The 21,085-nt window shown below is 39.3% G+C and overlaps 1 protein-coding gene across 6 annotated transcripts in view; it reads left to right on the plus strand.

The window, feature by feature from the left end:
• The window catches only part of si:ch211-10d23.5 (uncharacterized protein LOC556599 homolog), a 40,577-nt gene that overhangs the window by 12,522 nt on the left and 6,970 nt on the right, over positions 1-21,085 (plus strand). For 4 of the 6 annotated variants that reach the window (XM_052105525.1, XM_052105526.1, XM_052105523.1 and 1 more), the window contains 3 exons: positions 19,853-20,005; positions 20,083-20,205; positions 20,671-20,697. In XM_052105525.1, coding sequence (XP_051961485.1) covers positions 19,853-20,005; positions 20,083-20,205; positions 20,671-20,697 — 303 coding nt within the window. The remainder of the gene's footprint in view (positions 1-19,852; positions 20,006-20,082; positions 20,206-20,670; positions 20,698-21,085) is intronic. The other 2 variants (XM_052105528.1, XM_052105527.1) reach the window with 2 other exon arrangements.

The raw sequence follows: 21,085 nt of genomic DNA on the forward strand, positions 1-21,085 counted from the left end.
CCAAAATTAAACACAAAAATGTATTAATGCAGTGTTTCTGCTACTCCCCAGAAAAACAATGCTATTATATGCAAGTCATTTTAGTGTCAACATAATAAGCAATGTACATTATGCGTCAATATTTACCGATAATTGCTGCAATAATAGCTGCTGCTCTCTGCCCCGCTTAAAATCATTGGCAACGCAATTTGTTTGGAACTATTGAGAGCTACACAAATCACGTGACGCTGGCGGCGAGATCACTGTCGCAACCGTCTATGTTCGCAACTCTCATATTTAACGGCTCTGGGGTGCGTTTCCCGTACAATGACGTAACTTGCTGCTCCACTACCGTAGTACGATGCACTGTTGAAGAAATCAACTTGCTAGTCACGACTGTTTCCCGAAACCGTATTGTCGCAAATTGGTTGTTCAACCACGTTGGTTAAAGGGTAACTAAACCCCTGCTCAGAGTCTGACTCCACCCACTAGCAATATTTGAAAAATGCTCGAAAAGTGGGCAGACCCCCAGCGGGGATAGAGGGGACGAAACGAGGGCGGGGCGGGGGCGGGGGGGGCGTGCACCTGAGATCCGTAGTGACAGATTAATTGACAGCTGCTGTCAGACTCTAAAATGGAGAGTGACTGGAGTTTGCCACGGAGCGGTCTTTTGAAGTCGAGGACCTTTCTCCCCCACCTTCACCTGAAGTGGAGGAGGGTGAATTGTCTGTGGACACAGGGCCGGAGCCATCAATTCGAGCCGCTGGCTCAAACTGCGGTTTTAACTCCCTGTTGAGCATCCGAGTGCGCATTCACCTTCACTCACGTGCAGGAAAAACAAACGAAACGCTGTTCAGTGATGTTTATCCTTTTAGCAGGATTTTTATTTAGCAAGCTTCACTTGAACATAACATCAGTTAGCTGTTCTCTCAACTTAGAAGAATGTGACGTAAAGCGTAACGTCATCATGTACAAAACCGTATACCTCCAAATAAAACTATACAGGTAGTCAATACCGTAATACAATGTATAAGGGTGCAATACGTTTAACACTCCCGCATCGCGAACGCACGTTTGTCTACCCCAGAGGATTAACTTTAGCCTAACCATAAATTGTGATTCAAATATATATGATCACTCACCTCAAGACGCCGCTGCGGTGGTGGAGTCCATGCAGGAGAAGCAGCGTTTGGCACTGCGACGCTTTTCAGCGCGAGATGTTTGGAGAAGCCCATTTCCACCTCCATTGCGTTGGAGAAGCAATCCCGCGTAAAATGCAGTTTGCACACTCCTCCAGCTCTAGGCGGGAACTCGCGGTCTTCCAGAACAAGGACGTGCAACCCCTGGCTCTAATTTCCAAGTCTATATGGAAAGCAATACAGTCCAGCAGTGCTGTTGCAACCAGCAACATTACACCTACGTACCATCCTGACCACTGTACTAAATACAGATAATCTACGCTAACTTGAAGCTATCCTAACTGACGCAATACTATGCTACTAACTAACTATGCTTCTAACAATACTACACTAACAAATATGCTAATTAACTACCTAGGCGACAGGAAATAATCTAAATAACTATATAAATGCTATGCTAAATAGATGCTAAAATACTCTATCCTGATCGTTTTCAATACTTGCAATTCCAACTCCTGACTCGCTACAGTGGTTTTGACGAAACGAGATGGTTTTTATACTGCCATGGTAGCTCGTACCAAGGGCGTGGTGAGTTGGAACCTGCTTGCGTCAGCTGTCACCGCTACGTCACGAGTACCGCAAACAGCCAATAGGAAAATTCAACTGCAGTAGCCACCGCTCAACCTGAAGAGGGCAGCACTCAGACGTTTTTACACCATATATTGTAGAATTAAAACACTTTATACACAAATGTCAAAAAAATTACTTGAATCAATGACCAGTACTAATAAAGCCCCATTCTTACAGATCATTAACTAAAAAAAGTTGGTTTAGGGTTTAGTTACCCTTTAATGATGTCACACATGTGGTGGAGTAAAAACTACTTTTAATGAATCTGTTTGAGATCGAATTAATGCTAGATGTTTTGCTATAAATTACGGACATGTCATCTGAGGACTATCTCATATTTTTCTCAGTTATTTGCTTTATTTCCAGATTCAATCATAGGCTCGTTCTTGCACTAGAGCACGTTCACACATGTGCACTCTTCAAAAATGGTGCTTGAAATCTATTGACAAACTAAAAGACATAAAGGACATTTGTATGTCTTCTAAATAAAAGATACTGATTGTACTGAATGTCATCTTGCTTCTTTGGCTCAAGATAATAATTTATTAAGCCCACATGTTATAATAACAAGAAACTCTGCTTCTAACCACAGGTCGAGAGCTGTCGTTCCAACCACACAACTCTGCGATGCTGTTTGCGAATGTTCATTGGAACGATGGTTTCGGGAAACACCGACTCGTTGAACTATGATGATAACGACGGAAATTGCGACAATAGTTGGCTAACTATGCTTTTGGGAAACGCACCCCTGGTTCGCGCTTAGTAGATGCCGCCAAGGCGAGTTCAAAACAAAGCGCGCGCGCTGTACTGTGATTGGTGGCTCGTTTGACCAGTTACGTTTTTATCCACTCATAAATAAAAAGGAACGACTGATTTTGAAAATGTAGTAGAGTAAAAAGTAATATATTTGACTTTGAAATGTAGTGGAGTTAAAGTAAAAGTCTCCCCAAATTTAAATACTTCAGTAAAGTACAGATACACAAAAAAGCTACTTAAGTACAGTAACGAATTACATTTACTTTGTTACTGTCCACCACTCAACATAGACATCTGTAGACATGAAGTGGCAGCTTCAGCCATTTGCAGCTATGAAAAGTTTGGCGGCTGCAGCAGCCATTTAGGTTTTGGCTGAGCCGGCTAGCCAGCCAATAACTTCATCAGCCAGCCATTATTCTCAAAACAAATGGCTTCGGGCTCTACTCCAGAGTGCTCTGGACCTCAGACTGGGCCGAAGGTTCACCTTCCAACAAGACAATGACCCTAAGCACACCACTAAAATAACGAAGGAGTGGCTTCAAAACAACTCCGTGACTGTTCTTCAATGGCCCAGCCAGAGCCCTGACTTAAACCCAATTGAGCATCTCTGGAGAGACCTGAAAATCATTAAGTTTGCCCATCATTAAGTTTGCTGACGATACGACGGTGGTAGGTCTGATCACTGACAATGATGAAAGAGCCTACAGAGAGGAGGTGCACACTCTGACACGCTGGTGTCAGGAGCACAACCTCTCCCTCAACGTCAGTAAAACCAAGGAGCTTGTGGTGGATTTCAGGAGGAAAGACGGAGAACACAGCCCCATCACCATCAATGGAGCACCGGTAGAGAGAGTCAGCAGTTTCAAGTTCCTCGGTGTCCACATCACTGAAGAACTCACATGGTCCATCTACACTGAGGCCGTTGTGAAGAAGGCTCACCAGCGCCTCTTCTTCCTGAGACGGCTGAGGAAGTTTGGAATGAACCAACACATCCTCACACGGTTCTACACCAGCACTGTAGAGAGCATCCTGACTGGCTGCATCACTGCCTGGTACGGCAATAGCACCGGCCACAACTGCAAAGCCCTGCAAAGGGTGGTGCGAACTGCCAGAAACATCATCGGAGGTGAGCTTCCCTCCCTCCAGGACATATATACCAGGCGGTGTGTGAAAAAAGCTCGGAGGATCATCAGAGACTCCAGCCACCCGAGTCATGGGCTGTTCTCACTGCTACCATCAGGCAGGCGGTATCGCAGCATCAAGACCCACACCAGCCGACTACATGACAGCTTCTTTCCCCAAGCAGTCAGACTGTTGAACACTTGATCTATCACGATCAATAATTAGCACTGCACTTTATTCATCTATAATCTCACACTGGACTGTCAGCATATTCTCCTCAATATACTACTTCATATACAGTGAGGAAAATAAGTATTTGAACACCCTACTATTTTGCAAGTTCTCCCACTTGGAAATCATGGAGGGGTCTGAAATTGTCATCGTAGGTGCATGTCCACTGTGAGAGACATAATCTAAAAAAAATAATCCAGAAATCACAATGTATGATTTTTTAACTATTTATTTGTATGATACAGCTGCAAATAAGTATTTGAACACCTGTCTAGTAGCTAGAATTCTGACCCTCAAAGACCTGTTAGTCTGCCTTTAAAATGTCCACCTCCTCTCCATTTATTATCCTAAATTAGATGCACCTGTTTGAGGTCGTTAGCTGCATAAAGACACCTGTCCACCCCATACAATCAGTAAGAATCCAACTACTAACATGGCCAAGACCAAAGAGCTGTCCAAAGACACTAGAGACAAAATTGTACACCTCCACAAGGCTGGAAAGGGCTACGGGGAAATTGCCAAACAGCTTGGTGAAAAAAGGTCCACTGTTGGAGCAATCATTAGAAAATGGAAGAAGCTAAACATGACTGTCAATTTCCCTCGGACTGGGGCTCCATGCAAGATCTCACCTCGTGGGGTCTCAATGATCCTAAGAAAGGTGAGAAATCAGCCCAGAACTACACGGGAGGAGCTGGTCAATGACCTGAAAAGAGCTGGGACCACCATTTCCAAGGTTACTGTTGGTAATACACTAAGACGTCATGGTTTGAAATCATGCATGGCACGGAAGGTTTCCCTGCTTAAACCAGCACATGTCAAGGCCCGTCTTAAGTTTGCCAATGACCATTTGGATGATCCAGAGGAGTCATGGGAGAAAGTTATGTGGTCAGATGAGACCAAAATAGAACTTTTTGGTCATAATTCCACTAACCGTGTTTGGAGGAAGAAGAATGATGAGTACCATCCCAAGAACACCATCCCTACTGTGAAGCATGGGGGTGGTAGCATCATGCTTTGGGGGTGTTTTTCTGCACATGGGACAGGGCTGACTGCACTGTATTAAGGAGAGGATGACCGGGGCCATGTATTGCGAGATTTTGGGGAACAACCTCCTTCCCTCAGTTAGAGCATTGAAGATGGGTCGAGGCTGGGTCTTCCAACATGACAATGACCGAAGCACACAGCCAGGATAACCAAGGAGTGGCTCTGTAAGAAGCATATCAAGGTTCTGGCGTGGCCTAGCCAGTCTCCAGACCTAAACCCAATAGAGAATCTTTGGAGGGAGCTCAAACTCCGTGTTTCTCAGTGACAGCCCAGAAACCTGACTGATCTAGAGAAGATCTGTGTGGAGGAGTGGGCCAAAATCCCTCCTGCAGTGTGTGCAAACCTGGTGAAAAACTACAGGAAACGTTTGACCTCTGTAATTGCAAACAAAGGCTACTGTACCAAATATTAACATTGATTTTCTCAGGTGTTCAAATACTTATTTGCAGCTGTATCATACAAATAAATAGTTAAAAAATCATACATTGTGATTTCTGGATTTTTTTTTTTAGATTATGTCTCTCACAGTGGACATGCACCTACGATGACAATTTCAGACCCCTCCATGATTTCTAAGTGGGAGAACTTGCAAAATAGCAGGGTGTTCAAATACTTATTTTCTTCACTGTATGTGTGTGTGTGTGTGTGTGTGTATATATATATATATATATATATAAAATGTAATATACTCCTTACTTATTGTGTGTATTGTTTACTGTACATTGTTTATAATTATTGTGTTGTGTAAGTATGTGTACATCTGATTTGTAAATTGTTTTGTGTAAGTGTGTACATTTGATTTGTAAATTGTGTTGTGTAAGTATGTTGTTTACTGTAATTGGTATATGTCTCGTCACTGTCATGACTGCTATGTTGCTCGGAACTGCACACAAGAATTTCACCTACTGTTGCACTTGTGTACATGGTCGTGTGACAATAAAGTGATTTGATTTTATTTGATTTGAAATGGCTGTCCACCAACGTTTACCATCCAACCTGACAGAACTGGAGAGGATCTGCAAGGAGGAATGGCAGAGGATACCCAAATCCAGATGTGAAAAACTTGTTGCATCTTTCCCAAAAAGACTCATGGCTGTATTAGATCAAAAGGGTGCTTCTACTAAATACTGAACAAAGGGTCTGAATACTTAGGACCATGTGATATTTCAGTTTTTCTTTTTTAATAAATGTGCAAAAATTTCAACAATTCTGTGTTTTTCTGTCAATATGGGGTGCTGTGTGTACAATAATGAGGAAAAAAAATTAACTTAAAAGATTTTAGCAAATGGCTGCAATATAACAAAGAGTGAAAAATTTAAGGGGGTCTGAATACTTTCCACACACACATGTTTGTATGTACTAAAACCAATGTAATTAAAAGCACATTTTATTATCAAGTTGTTTTGGATCTGTTTTACCTTACCTCAAGGAGACGATGTAGTTGAACATAGATTTTAAACTGGGCTTTTTCTTTAAATGTTGCACTTCATATAGTTAAAATCAGCATAGTCAGTTAAATAGAAGTCAGTTGCATCATAATCGGTTGTTACATGAGATGAACAAATGATAAAATAAAAACAACACTTGTTTATTGTTGATTTGTCTGTCTTTGATTTGCCTATGCGAAAACCTGATCAAAATATTGTGCAGCATTTGTTTGTATTTGTTGTTAATAATTTCATTATAATTAAGTGAAATATTTTTGGGTTATTGTTTTATTATTAACATTGATTAACATTGAAATCAGTTCATTTTAAAATTGTTTATTTTAACCTGACAAATCTGCTCGTGCACTCATATGCTCCCAAGCCCTGGCTTTCAAATAATATCATGTAGTTTGGGAATTTTAATGACGTGTATCTTTTCTTCCATGTTTACAGCAATCTGATATGAGCTTGTTGTATGATTGGCTGTGAATAATAAGCCTTTCAATGACTGCTGCAGCGGCTCAGAAGATAAAATATTTTTACTTTGCTGCACCTTTCGCAAAGAGCCGTGCACATGAAAGTGGCAGGATATTGGGTGCACGGCCCCCACTTGCTCACCGCCTCCATGCAGGTAGCAAAATCTCCCGTGATTTGCACGTTTTGCATGCCTCTCATTGAAAATTAACTAGATACTTGTAAAAGTGAAGTATGGCCTTTAGAATGTTTGCTTTGATGTGTTCAGACAGCTTCAATCCGTCGTGGCGCATTGCGCAACATTGATTATGCCAGAAGTCTGAAAAAAAGGACGGGCTCAAGTAAAAGTGGATGCAGTCAGCCTATTACTGCTCATGTGGCTTTTGTTTGTGTGTTGGATGTTAACTACTTCGATAAAGATAAAGTTATCAATTATCTGCTGAATGGAATAAACCAGCACAACACGTCTCATTTCAATTCACCAAAACCATATCAATTTTCTTATTTGAAATAAAAACTATTGTCCAACTACATTTTCTAACAGTAATATGATGATTATCATGTGAGCTATTTTGTGTGCGACATCATGCAGATTTATTTTTATTTGCAAACGAATAGTATATTCTGGCAGATTTTATTGGGTGGACCAACACAACCTGTGGTGCTAGCGAGAGCACCCTTGGGTATCAGAAAGGAAGAGGAGAAGATGAGAGAAGTCATTGATATTTTTCTGCTCTCTCTAGTTTTATTTGATCTATTCATCTGTTTATATATCTATTTAATGCATTATTATTATTATTATTATTAACATTGGCTGGGTTCCCCAAAGAACTAGGACGTTAATAGCACTTTAGTACTTAATCTCTAAATCACGTTTCCCAAAAGCATTGTTATCTAAGAAGTTCATAAAAATGTTAATAAATTAATACTCTTTAAGTGCAATTTCAACGAATCTTTCTGGCATCTTTCACAGTTTATCAAAGACATTGGGACATTTAATACATTTTCATATATTTTGATTATTGGAAAGCCAGTGTAAACTCTGAGGAGGATTAAAAATGAGTGTTGAAAAAATTGCTAAGAAATCAATTGGGCTATGAAATGCATGATAGGTCTAAATGAACATGACTCGTAATACAGTACAACATTATATTTGCCTTCATTGATGGGCATAATTGTAATGGCAATAGAAAGACGACATGTTCTTATTAAACAGATTATTTAAGACGTGAGTAATGTCTGTTGCACACTTTTGAAATAATTTGTAAACTGCATGGAGTGATTCCCTCTCTCTCTCTTCCTCCTCTTCTTCCTCCAATGGCTGGTTCAAATCGGCTCACCTATAGTCTTTTTACAAGGCAGTAAAAAATTGTATGATGCTTAATTTTTATTAAATTCTGTAATACTTAGTTAATACATTTTGGTGCCTCGACAAGGTATAGGGAATAAAGGAAATACGACATTTAGAAGTGAACTTTAAATTTTCCTCATTCTCACACCATTATATGTAAGTGTATTTGATATGCTAAATTTAGAAGGGAATTTAGGGTCTTGAAATATGTGAGCTATGAGCTAAATTAAACCATCCTTATTGTACCTTATTAGGTAATGAAATGTATAACAGAATTAGTCGCATTTGACAACCATTATAAATTAGGTAAATAACAAATAATTCAAAGAATTATTTGTCTTAATAGATTCTCCACATTTGAAATTGTAATACAATGTTTCGTTGTATCTGCTCACAATTTCTACTGTAAGGAATTAGCTTTAGTAAGTGAATTATGTTTAATTCACTTATTGGAGTAATATTATTCTCATGGCTTATTGAAAATAATATCACACTGTATTTAGGTACAGCTTTGAAGCAAAATCTTTTAGAAACAGGGATGAGGATGAGATTATTTATCAAAATATACCACAGTCACAACGTCTTTGAACACAGACAAACTTTATTACTATTCTAAACATAAATCTAATCTAACACATATATACATGAGACAGGTTGGTGAAAAGAGGGACAGAATGTGAAATAACTGATCAGTACAGTGAAAATGAACTTTATGGAGTGTGTTGACAATGCTTTAAGAACCATTTATCCTTCTCTGAGTCTACATCGATTTGCTATCGGATTACCCAAATTATTTCATTAATACACTAGCATTTTGAGCACATTTGTGTGTCTTTATGGTGTTTCCTTGCGTTCTTTGTGTTGCTTGGTTCTTGTTAGAAATTTCGTTCCATCGATGTTTTGATCTCTGTATGATCGAATTTATTGTTTGGATGAATGATGAGGTTGGCTTTGAAGCGAGGCCGTAAAGAGTGATAAGCTTTCTTGGAACGTTGAGTCCCGAGCTTTCTTGGACCTCACAAGGCGAGTGAGTACCTGGCCGTCAGCGGAGCGACCAGATGAAGCATGTGCAGGCAGAATCTTAAAAATGTCCCGCTCAAAAATAGTGCATATTTAATCGTGAGCTTTTACATCTTGAGAATGGTACAAGAGACATTATATTAGTTGTCATCAGCTTTCTCTGCATACACCAGCAAATGCTTACATACTAAACATGACATTTTTTTCCATGGATGTTATACGTGTAGGTAACAAAACATGAAAATTCCTGGTTACAAAATCATACTGCTTAATTCATGGGTTATACCACATGGATGAAACATTACACACATTTTAAAAAGGTACGTCAGGCTATAATCATTAATTTGTCAGTTATACAAGTTACCACAGTTCAAAGCAATTGTCCGAATGCCTAGCAATACCTAGTCTTGCTTGAGCTGTGGATTTAAACGCATTCTGTACATTTTGGAAGGTTGATTCTGCAAAGTACAGTGACTTTGTGTGAGATGTTTCAGGATTAAGGAATGTCTTGGTATTCAAGTCGTGCAAATCTGATGGCCTTTTGGCAGCCTTTCAAAAGAGAAGTCTGATTTAACTCTGTGTGGAAGATCAGGAGGTCTGGCTGCAGAGGGTCCTTTCTGACCAATGAGGATTCCTGAGCCGTTTGCTTTATGACCGTGAAGAATTCCAGGATTGCAAAGGTTGAAAACTCTAGATTCAAGTCATATCGTTTCAATTCTTCTGCATGTATAATACTACAAAGTTTACAGACAACTGCATATTTGTCAGTATTTCCACCTTATTTTCATGTTGAGAAGTCAAACTCCTGGACTCCCTTAAAGAAGCACTTAAGCTGAAGTTTATAACGAGCGATATACGTGCTGGTTTAGGAAACACGCATTACTCTATCATAAAATAATGAGCGAAATTAGTTAAGATCATCATTAAAACTTAAGTTGCAACGTTATTGGGAAACCTAGCCCTTGTCTATTAAGATGCTGTTAACTCTGTACGATTACTCTAGAGCACGTGTAAATCTTGGACACGTCTTCTGGGTGGAGGTAATGTTCCCTCTGCGCTGTGTCACGCAGCTGCCCTTAAGAGATGCAATCCATAATTTAACATTTACATTTAACTGTACGCAAAAACAAGAGTAGGAGAAATTGAGAGGCAATCAAATAAAATGCAGAATACAAAATCTGTTTGTGCAACAATTCATGAATGTGAGTGCTTTTTCTAGATGTGAAACTTGAAAAGAAGTTTAAAGATGTTGAACTTTGGACACCGTAACAATGAATTCAACATGTTTCTTGTAGAATCACCATGTCATGTGTTCCTCTAATAGACTGTTCATATTAGTAGTTGACAGGTAATGTATAATTAGTATAATAACATTATAATGAATATAATGAATGTTAATAAAAATATTTATTAAAATAGTAGGAAATATGAAAAGGCCTATTCTTTGGTGTGTTGGAGTTTCAGAAATGACTAGAATTGATCTGAACATGAATATTAATAGTAAAACAAGTATGTCATTATTATTATTTCAAAACGTGGTATGGATATGAGATTGAATATTGTGTACTATGTTTTAGTTTCTGTACTTGTAAAACACTAAACAAATAAGTCAAGAATGTTGGAAAGTGAATTGAATTTGTCCAGTGCTAAGGGTTCAGTCTCAGTCTCAGATGGCATGAAATCTGCAGATGATGTCAGAAAATACATTCTATTGGCTGGCAGCTTTTATGAGGTGTACAGGCTTTTATCACTTTATCAGATAACAAAGTGTTGTTTAGAAGTTACCAGGCTACAACAGTGAGCACATCTGTGGAAGAACTTTTGTTGAAAACAACCTGAATTTTGATTAGATTTGCCAAAAAAAGCAGTTAAGAGTACTGCTTTAATCAGATTGTTGAAGCGATTATTTGAATGAGCTAATACTTTGTATGTCATGCCACATTAAATAATGAAAATAAGTAAAATAAATGGGCCTCCAAAATAAATTACCTATGGCCCCTCAATGTCTACATTTACATTTCTGCATTTGGCAGACACTTTTATCCAAAGCAACTTACAGTGCACTTATTACAGGGACAATCCCCCCCGGTGCAACCTGGAGTTAAGTGCCTTGCTCAAGGGCCCAACAGTGGCATCTTGGTGGTGCTGGGACTTGAACCCCCGCCCTTCTGGTCAGTAACCCTGAGCCTCAACCACTGAGCCACCACTGCCCCATTCTGTCTAGAACCATCACTGATTGCTGTGTAGGTAGACATAGGCATAATAAATTAGGGTGACCACAGTTTATCATATTAATATAGCTGGAGCATATATTTTTTATTTAACATTGCACCATGGTGAAAACTGAGCCTTATTTATTTATTTGTGTTTCCTGAAACACGTCAGTATCTGCATATTAATGTCCGGTGCTGATGCAAATAATTCCAAAAGATTTGTAAAATCAGAAATGTAATTGACAGATAATTTTTTTTTTATAATTCTTATCTAAGCTCAGTTTTCAGCGTTTCTAATGTTAGATAAAAAATGTAAATACATGTAGATAGGCGCAAGTACCTTCGCAACCTTACATATGATAAGTGGAAATAAATGAATGTGTATTTTTTACAAAAAATAAAAAGTGTGTGTGTATATGTGTGTGTGTGTGTGTGTGTGTGTGTGTGTGTGTATATATATAGACAGGTGCTGGTCATATAATTACAGTATCATCAAAAAGTTGATTTATTTCAGTAATTCCATTCAAAAAGTGAAACTTGGATAATGTATACATTCATTCCACACAGACTGATATATTTCAAGTGTTCATTCCTTTTAATTTTGATGATTATAACTGACAACTAATGAAAAACCCCAAAATCAGTATCTCAGAAAATTAGAATATTGTGAAAAGGTTCAATATTGAAGACACCGTATGGCACACTCTAATCAGCTAATTAACTCAAAACACCTGCAAAGGCCTTTAAATGGTCTCTCAGTCTAGTTATGTAGGCTACACAATCATGGGGAAGACTGCTGACTTGACAGCTGTCCAAAAGACGACCTTGCGGTGTCAATGGAGGGCAAGACACAAAAGGTCATTGCTAAAGAGGCTGGCTGTTCACAGAGCTCTGTGTCCAAGCACATTAATAGAGAGGCGAAGGGAAGGAAAAGATGAGGTAGAAAAGAAGTGTACAAGCAATAGTGATAACCGCACCCTAGAGAGGATTGTGAAACAAAATCCATTCAAAAATGTGGGGGAGATTCACAAAAGAGTGTACTGCAGCTGGAGTCATTCCTTGTGTCAAGCCACTCTTGAACAAGACACAGCTTCAGAAGCGTCTCGCCTGGGCTAAAGACAAATAGGACTGGACTGCTGCTGAGTGGTCCAAAGGTATGTTCTCTGAAGAAAGTCAATTTTGCATTTCCTTTGGAAATCAAGGTCCCAGAGTCTGGAGGAAGAGAGGAGAGGCACATAATCCACGTTTCTTGAAGTCCAGTGTAAAGTTTTCACAGCCAGTGATGGTTTGGGGTGCCATGTCATCTGCTGGTGTTGGTCCACTGTGTTTTCTGAGGTCCAAGGTCAACGCAGCCATCTACCAGGACGTTTTAGAGCATTTCATGCTTCCTGCTGCTGACCAACTTTATGGAGATGCAGATTTCATTTTCCAACAGGACTTGGCACCTGCACACAGTGCCAAAGCTACCAGTACCTGGTTTAAGGACCATGGTATCCCTGTTCTTAATTGGCCAGCAAACTCACCTGACCTTAACCCTATAGAAAATCTATGGGGTATTGTGAAGAGGAAGATGCGATACGCCAGACCCAACAATGCAGAAGAGCTAAGGCCACTATCAGAGCAACCTGGGCTCTCATAACACCCGAGCAGTGCCACAGACTGATCGACTCCATGCCACGCCGCATTGCTGAGGTAATTCAGGCAAAAGGAGCCCCAACTAAGTATTGAGTGCTGTACATGCTCATACTTTTCATGTTCATACTTTTCAGTTGGCCAACATTTCTAAAAATCCTTTTTTTGTATTGGTCTTAAGTAATATTCAAATTTTTGGAGATACTGAATTTGGGATTTTCATTAGTTGTCAGTTGTCAAATATATCAGTCTGTGTGGAATGAATGAATATAATATCCAAGTTTCACTTTTTGAATGGAATTACTGAAATAAATCAACTTTTTGATGATATTCTAATTATATGACCAGCACATGTATGTATGTATATACACTCACCTAAAGGATTATTAGGAACACCATACTAATACTGTGTTTGACCCCCTTTCGCCTTCAGAACTGCCTTAATTCTACGTGGCATTGATTCAACAAGGTGCTGAAAGCATTCTTTAGAAATGTTGGCCCATATTGATAGGATAGCATCTTGCAGTTGATGGAGATTTGTGGGATGCACATCCAGGGCACGAAGCTCCCGTTCCACAACATCCCAAAGATGCTCTATTGGGTTGAGATCTGGTGACTGTGGGGGCCATTTTAGTACAGTGAACACATTGTCATGTTCAAGAAACCAATTTGAAATGATTCAAGATTTGTGACATGGTGCATTATCCTGCTGGAAGTAGCCATCAGAGGATGGGTACATGGTGGCCATAAAGGGATGGACATGGTCAGAAACAATGCTCAGGTAGGCCGTGGCATTTAAACGATGTCCAATTGGCACTAAGTGTGCCAAAAACATCCCCCACACCATTACACCACCACCACCAGCCTGCACAGTGGTAACAAGGCATGATGGATCCATGTTCTCATTCTGTTTATGCCAAATTCTGACTCTACCATCTGAATGTCTCAACAGAAATCGAGACTCATCAGACCAGGCAACATTTTTCCAGTCTTCAACTGTCCAATTTTGGTGAGCTCTTGCAAATTGTAGCCTCTTTTTCCTATTTGTAGTGGAGATGAGTGGTACCCGGTGGGGTCTTCTGCTGTTGTAGCCCATCCGCCTCAAGGTTGTGCGTGTTGTGGCTTCACAAATGCTTTGCTGCATACCTCGGTTGTAACGAGTGGTTATTTCAGGCAAAGTTGCTCTTCTATCAGCTTGAATCAGTCGGCCCATTCTCCTCTGACCTCTAGCATCAACAAGGCATTTTCAGCCCACAGGACTGCCGCGATACTGGATGTTTTTCCTTTTTCACACCATTCTTTGTAAACCCTAGAAATGGTTGTGCGTGAAAATCCCAGTAACTGAGTAGATTGTGAAATACTCAGACCGGCCCATCTGGCACCAACAACCATGCCACGCTCAAAATTGCTTAAATCACCTTTATTTCCCATTCTGACATTCAGTTTGGAGTTCAGGAGATTGTCTTGACCAGGACCACACCCCTAAATGCATTGAAGCAACTGCCATGTGATTGGTTGATTAGATAATTGCATTAATGAGAAATTGAACAGGTGTTCCTAATAATCCTTTAGGTGAGTGTATGTGTGTGTGTGTATATGTTTGTGTGTGTGTGTGTGTGTGTGTGTATATGCGTGTGTGTGTGTATATATATGTGTGTGTGTATATGTGTGTGTGTGTGTGTTTATATATGCGTGTGTGTGTGTGTATATGTGTGTGTGTATATATGTGTGTGTGTATATATGTGTGTGTGTGTGTATATGTATGTGTGTGTGTGTGTGTATATATATGTATATGTGTATGTGTGTATATATATATATATATGTATGTATGTATGTATGTATGTGTGTATATATATATATGTATATGTAGACTGCAACTTAAACTTTTACGATCATCTTAACTAATGCCACTCATTATTTTACATAGAGAACACCTGTTTCCCAAAACAGCACTTGGATTGCTCATTATAAAGTAGAACTTAAATGTTTGTTACGGGAGCTGAATTAAAGGAAAAGGAAAGTACTGAATTAAACATCTTCTTCTGGGGATGCAGGTAGCGTGCAGTGGGAAGGGCGCAGAGTTGCAATCCAGTACTCAATGCCACGCTGGGCTGGAGGATGCTGTACTTCGGTTGCAAAAAGAGGGTCCTCGCAAAAGCCTAACCTCAACTATCTTGTAGTCTCTTTCCTCATCAGGTCAGAAACTCAGGACGTGGTGTGTCTGTTGGGGTCTCCTTCCCCCAAGGGTGTGTCTACCTGGGGGGCATATTTATCCCTTTCTGATGAGGAGGACATTGTATCTGGCACCTTTCCGATCCAGGAGTGTGATTGGCCACTGGTGTCTGAAGTAGCCATGGTGTTGCCCACCCTAGTGTGGAACTCATTTGCATAGCATAAAGTACAGTTTTAAACAGTGTCTTTAACGTTTTACCCATGCATTAATTCTTTACTAAACCTCTTTTAAATTATTAAAGGCATCGTATGGAACAGATAGTGACCAAACACGATAAATATTTAAGTCATCATCCACGCATTTATTTTTCTGTTAATAGGTCTGTCCCGTAAACTGTTGTGTTACCAGTCAAAAATCATTAACATACTGTAAACTGTACTTTGCATGAAGTTGGAGTGGATGTGTTGCGGTTTAGATTAATTTAAGGCCTCCAAACAAAGGTATGAATAGATATTTGTGGCCCTCCACTGCTGCTGCATCTGGGAGGTCCAGAAGGAAATTTTATGACAGTTCTTGCCTAAACCTTAGGAATGAGTTTGAGTTCAAATCAACCCGTAGTCCAGTGATGAGTCCTCTCCTTGGTGGTGGTGGGTGCAGAAGGTCCCCATCCCTGCCCTGTAAGAGGTGTCTGGCAGTTGTCTTGGCATCTTATCTGATGTTGCTTAATATTTGTTCATGTTCATTCACCAATGATCCAATCACAGTGTGGCACATCATCTTCCACACCCTGCAATAAACTGGTCTCTGGAATGCTATCTTAACTGATGTTCACTACATAATTATATAACATTCTAAAATAATTTAATCATATTTTATGACTAAATATTAAGCCTAATATTTGGATATATTAACAGGCCTACCAACTCCATTAATACAAGTATCATTAATTTGTTTAGGGTAACACAGGGCTAAATAGAAAATACATTTTGTGCTACAGAATGGTTACATTTGTGAATGGCAATTATTGTTAAAGTTACAAAAAATTCAGTTCTTGAACACAGTTTTTCTTTGGCACACACAACCTTGTTTCTGGCTATGGCTTTACAATGATCCAAATATATCAATACAAGTTATTAAATGTTCCTTATTCTCTGATAAACTGAAAATGCGATAAAGATACATTTAAGTTGCACTTAGAAGTTTAGAGCGGTTCAAAGCCCTCTTTAATTTAGTTTATGTTAATGTTTTTACTTTGATGCTTTTTGGGAAACACGCCGAAGAGATTAATTACTACTTTAGTGATACTAACCTTCTACTTAGTGACTTGGGAAACCCAGCCATAGACAAATAAGTGAAATGAGAAAAAGTTTCCAATTCGGGACAGCTCACCATACTACATTATATAGTGCATCCGGAAAGTATTCACAGCGCTTCACTTTTTCCACATTTTGTTCTGTTACAGCCTTATTCCAAAATTTATTAAATTCATTATTTTCCTCAAAATTCTACAAACAATACCCCCATAATGACATTTTCATTCAACGTGAAAGAAGTTTGTTTGAAATCTTTGCAAATTTATTACAAATAAAAAAAACGAAAAAAATCACATGTACATAAGTATTCACAGCCTTTGCTCAATACTTTTTGAGTATGATGCTACAAGCTTGGCACACCTATTTTTGGGCAGTTTCTCCCATTCTTCTTTGCAGGACCTCTCAAGCTCCATCAGGTTGGATGGGGAGAGTCGGTGCACAGCCATTTTCAGATCTCTCCAGAGATGTTCAATCGGGTTCAAGTCTGGGCTCTGGCTGGGCCACTCAAGGACATTCACAGAGTTGTCCCGTAGCCACTCCTTTGTTATCTTGGCTGTGTGCTTAGGGTCGTTGTCCTGTTGGAAGATGAACCTTTGCCCCAGTCTGAGGTCCAGAGCGCACTGGAGCAGGATTTCATCAAGGATGTCTCTGTACATTGCTGCATTCATCTTTCCCTCGATCCTGACTAGTCTCCCAGTTCCTGCCGCTGAAAAACATCCCCACAGCATGATGCTGCCACCACCATGCTTCACTGTAGGGATGGTATTGGCCAGGTGATGAGCAGTGTCTGGTTTCCTCCAGACATGACGCTTGCATTCAGGCCAAAGAGTTCAATCTTTTGTTTCTCATGGTCTGAGAGTCCTTCAGGTGCCTTTTGGCAAACTCCATGCTTGCTCTCATGTGCCTTTTACTGAGGAGTGGCTTCCGTCTGGCCACTCTACCATACAGGCCTAATTGGTGGAGTGCAGCAGAGATGGTTGTTCTTCTGAAAGGTTCTCCTCTCTCCACAGAGAAATGCTGGAGCTCTGTCAGAGTGACCATCAGGTTTTTGGTCACCTCCCTGACTAAGGCCCTTTTCCCCCGATTGCTCAGTTTGGCCGGGCGGCCAGCTCTAGGAAGAGTCCTGGTGGTTCCAAACTTCTATTTACAGATGATGGAGGACACTGTGCTCATTGGGACCTTCAATGCTGCAGACATTTCTGTACCCTTCCCCAGATCTGTGCCTCGATACAATCCTGTCTCGGAGGTCTACAGACAATTCCTTGGACTTCATGGCTTGGTTTGTGCTCTGACATGCACTGTTAACTGTGGGACCTTATATAGACAGGTGTGCCTTTCCAAATCATGTCCAATCAACTGAATTTACCACAGGTGGACTCCAATCAAGTTGTAGAAACACTTTGCTGCTATTCCTCCAGTTCCAGGATGTGGGAGGTTGAATTTCCGACCGCATTTGAACCACTGAATTTGAGGAAGCAAATTTGAGGAAGCAAATTTAGTTGAGTGAAATAGAACGGGCTGAAAAATCTAGATTATATTTTCAAATTAACAGAATATTTTGGATACAAACTTTTGAAGGTGAATATTTAATTCAAAATAATTAAATTAGTTGTGAAATGTTTCCAAATGAAATATTCAATGCTCAAAAATACAACCATGTTAAAGGTCAGCCTCCCAAAATTCAAGCACTGTTAATACAATACATACATTTTTTCAGTTAGAGCAATTCAACATGCTTTTATGCTTCAAAAACTTGGGCTGACCGGTTCTCATTGCAGATCCATGCCGTTCCAGGCCACTTGTCACATTAATGATTTCTTTTTAACTATGGTGCTGCAAAATCAGAGAATGTGCAGGAAAAACAAAGACCATGTAACAAAAAGGAAAGAAAAAAGAAGGCGAGAAGAGGTTCATATGCCAGGAGTTGTGTATGACACCGGACACAAACACAAAGAAATGTAAAAATTCTCAGATTAGATAAAGACTGTGACGAGGAGGACATGGCCAAGCTGTGAGGACACATGCCCAGCGTTGAATCGTCCTAATCAGCCGGGAGGGGGACAAGGACAAGCCAGAGATGCCAGTTAGTGGGACAGAGAGAGACACGAATCATTGTGTGTGTGCATCTGTTTTTGTTTTGCAGTTTATGCTTGAGTTCTGTAGGATTAAAGTTTTACGTTGACATTTCCTGCCACCTCCTTGCCCACCTTAAGAACCTTGTTTCAAAGACATTTATTGATATTATATGAGTTGGCAATAGCTTGAGATGTAAACATGGGAGCAAGTGCAATATGGAGAATGATTCCCGTTTTAGGACTGCTTTTTTCCCCCTGATTTTTACTCCGCTGAAGCACAGGAAAGACATGGCCATATCGAAAAAAGGAAAGCAAAGAGAAGGTGGCAAGAGATTTACCATCATTTGCAGAGGAGTTGTGTATGCCACTGGATATTAAAACGCAGAAAGGTAAAAGTTCCCATATGAGCTTAAGAGGACATTTATTGATGTAATATTATACAAGTTATATATCGATATGTGAGTTTTAATGTGTTGGCAAGCGTAATCTACCTCGCTGATGAAGGCATATTGAAAAATATTGTGCTGTACTAGAAAATCATCATCATAAAATCATGAAGATACACTAACTTACACCTAGTTTTTTTAGTTCTCAACTTAACAACAAAGACCACCATGGTTAGCTAACCATGCAGAGATATCGGGGCCGGATATGGTTTGTAATCGTACCGAACCATGCTTAAGTGGAAATGCTGATAAAATGTTGGAAAAGCACTGTATCACTTCACAATGAGTGTTTAATGAATGAAAGCAACTCACTTGTTTCAGGTAACCTTCAAAGGCACCATAACCAAGTGAATATATAACCCATTAGGTGTCCTCTACGGCCATTTTTAACAATTCAGGGTGGGATGTTATATCTAAACCACTATGGATTATGACCTTTGACACTTATAATTCTACATGACTACTCTTAAATGTCATTGCAACTTTAGTTTATGACAATATAAATTCAAAATGGTTATGAAAGGGGTGATGCACCTCAAAAAATTGGGGATATTTACGACAGATGTGTAACAATTTCTAAAGAAATCATTGTGGAGGAAAAAATGATTGGGAATAATTATATTCTTGTTTTGAAGTAAAAATAAACAACAAAATGTTGTTCTATTTAAATATTTATGCATCAAAGTGTTATTGATTCATTTAAAATACTTTTTTTTGGGGGGCGGAGAGACAGAATCATAATTTGAGAGAATGTACATGTTCATACATAAATGTATTACTTTCAATAGCTTAATAGTTTTTCATGTGTTTTTGTGTCTGAGTTGTAGAGAGACACTTTGTATTTGCTGATGAGAATGAGCTGTTTAGTCTGATGAAGGACATCGACTGCCTGTACTGCAGGAATCCAGTCCCTGCGTCAAAACATCACCTCGAAAAGAGACACCTCAAATTAGCTATGTATTACAAAGATGCTGACATCGGTAATGGACCAGTAACCATTTCATTAACAACAGTGCTCATTAGCTGAGTGACTAATATTGTCTGTTCTTTGTGATAGGGAAGTTCTCTATTCCCTGTTATTGTGCTGATGGAGGGCATGGCAGGAGCCACTGGCATTGCCCAATATGCCCTAAAATATTGCGAAGGACACAGGATTACAGAAACCACATCACCAATCATGGTTTGTGTCTATTAAAGTACATTTTGTGTTGATTTCTGATAATGGAGCAGCATTTACTAGTTTTCCAATCATCATTATAATTAATATATATATTATAATTATAATTAACATCATTATAATTAATATATATATAGGATGAATTTAATATCAAGGATGAATTAGGACTAGGACTGTGGTATGAATTGAATGCAAATTAACGCATGCTCTCTGACCTGTGTGTAAATTATGTAAAAAAATAATTTTTCTACCATCGGTTAAAGCTTGAAGTAGCACTTAAATGCAGTGCTTCTTTTTGCAAAGTCTGCCATCAGACTTCTTTAATAAGAACTATTTAAGATTTTTCTCAATTTCTTGGTCACTAATCAAATAAGCAAAAAGCAAGTCACAAAGTTAAGTCACAAGCACACAAGATGCTAAGACCGTTATTAATATCCTTCAATTCTGATGTGTTTCATGCAACCGAAGGTGTTGAGGTGACAGACAACACACCAGGTGAGAAATGGCTTTGAATAATTTTCAATGATTTGCAGAATTATTGACTCTGTCCAAACCCTTACAAATAATTCTATATGACTGTCCTTTTTATATGAAATTGTGCTTTTTATTCATGACAACACAAATTAAAAAGTGGTGATGCACCAAAAAAAAGCCCTGTTCATACTTTTCACCTGAAGTTGCTAGTCCTTGTACTGTGATGTCGCTAGTGGGTGTTGCTACTGAACATTATTGGTGGGTTGCATGTCTGGCCATATCTTTAGAAAATCTGGTCACTAAGTTTCCATCCACTTTTTGCATTGTTTTGTTATTCACGAAGTGATGATGCAGAACTCTTTTTTTTGCTAAAATTGCTGCCTCCTGTTCTTTTCCATTCAAAGGCCAT

This window comes from Xyrauchen texanus, chromosome 35, assembly GCF_025860055.1.
Source record: "Xyrauchen texanus isolate HMW12.3.18 chromosome 35, RBS_HiC_50CHRs, whole genome shotgun sequence".
NCBI classification, from domain to species: Eukaryota; Metazoa; Chordata; class Actinopteri; order Cypriniformes; family Catostomidae; genus Xyrauchen; species Xyrauchen texanus.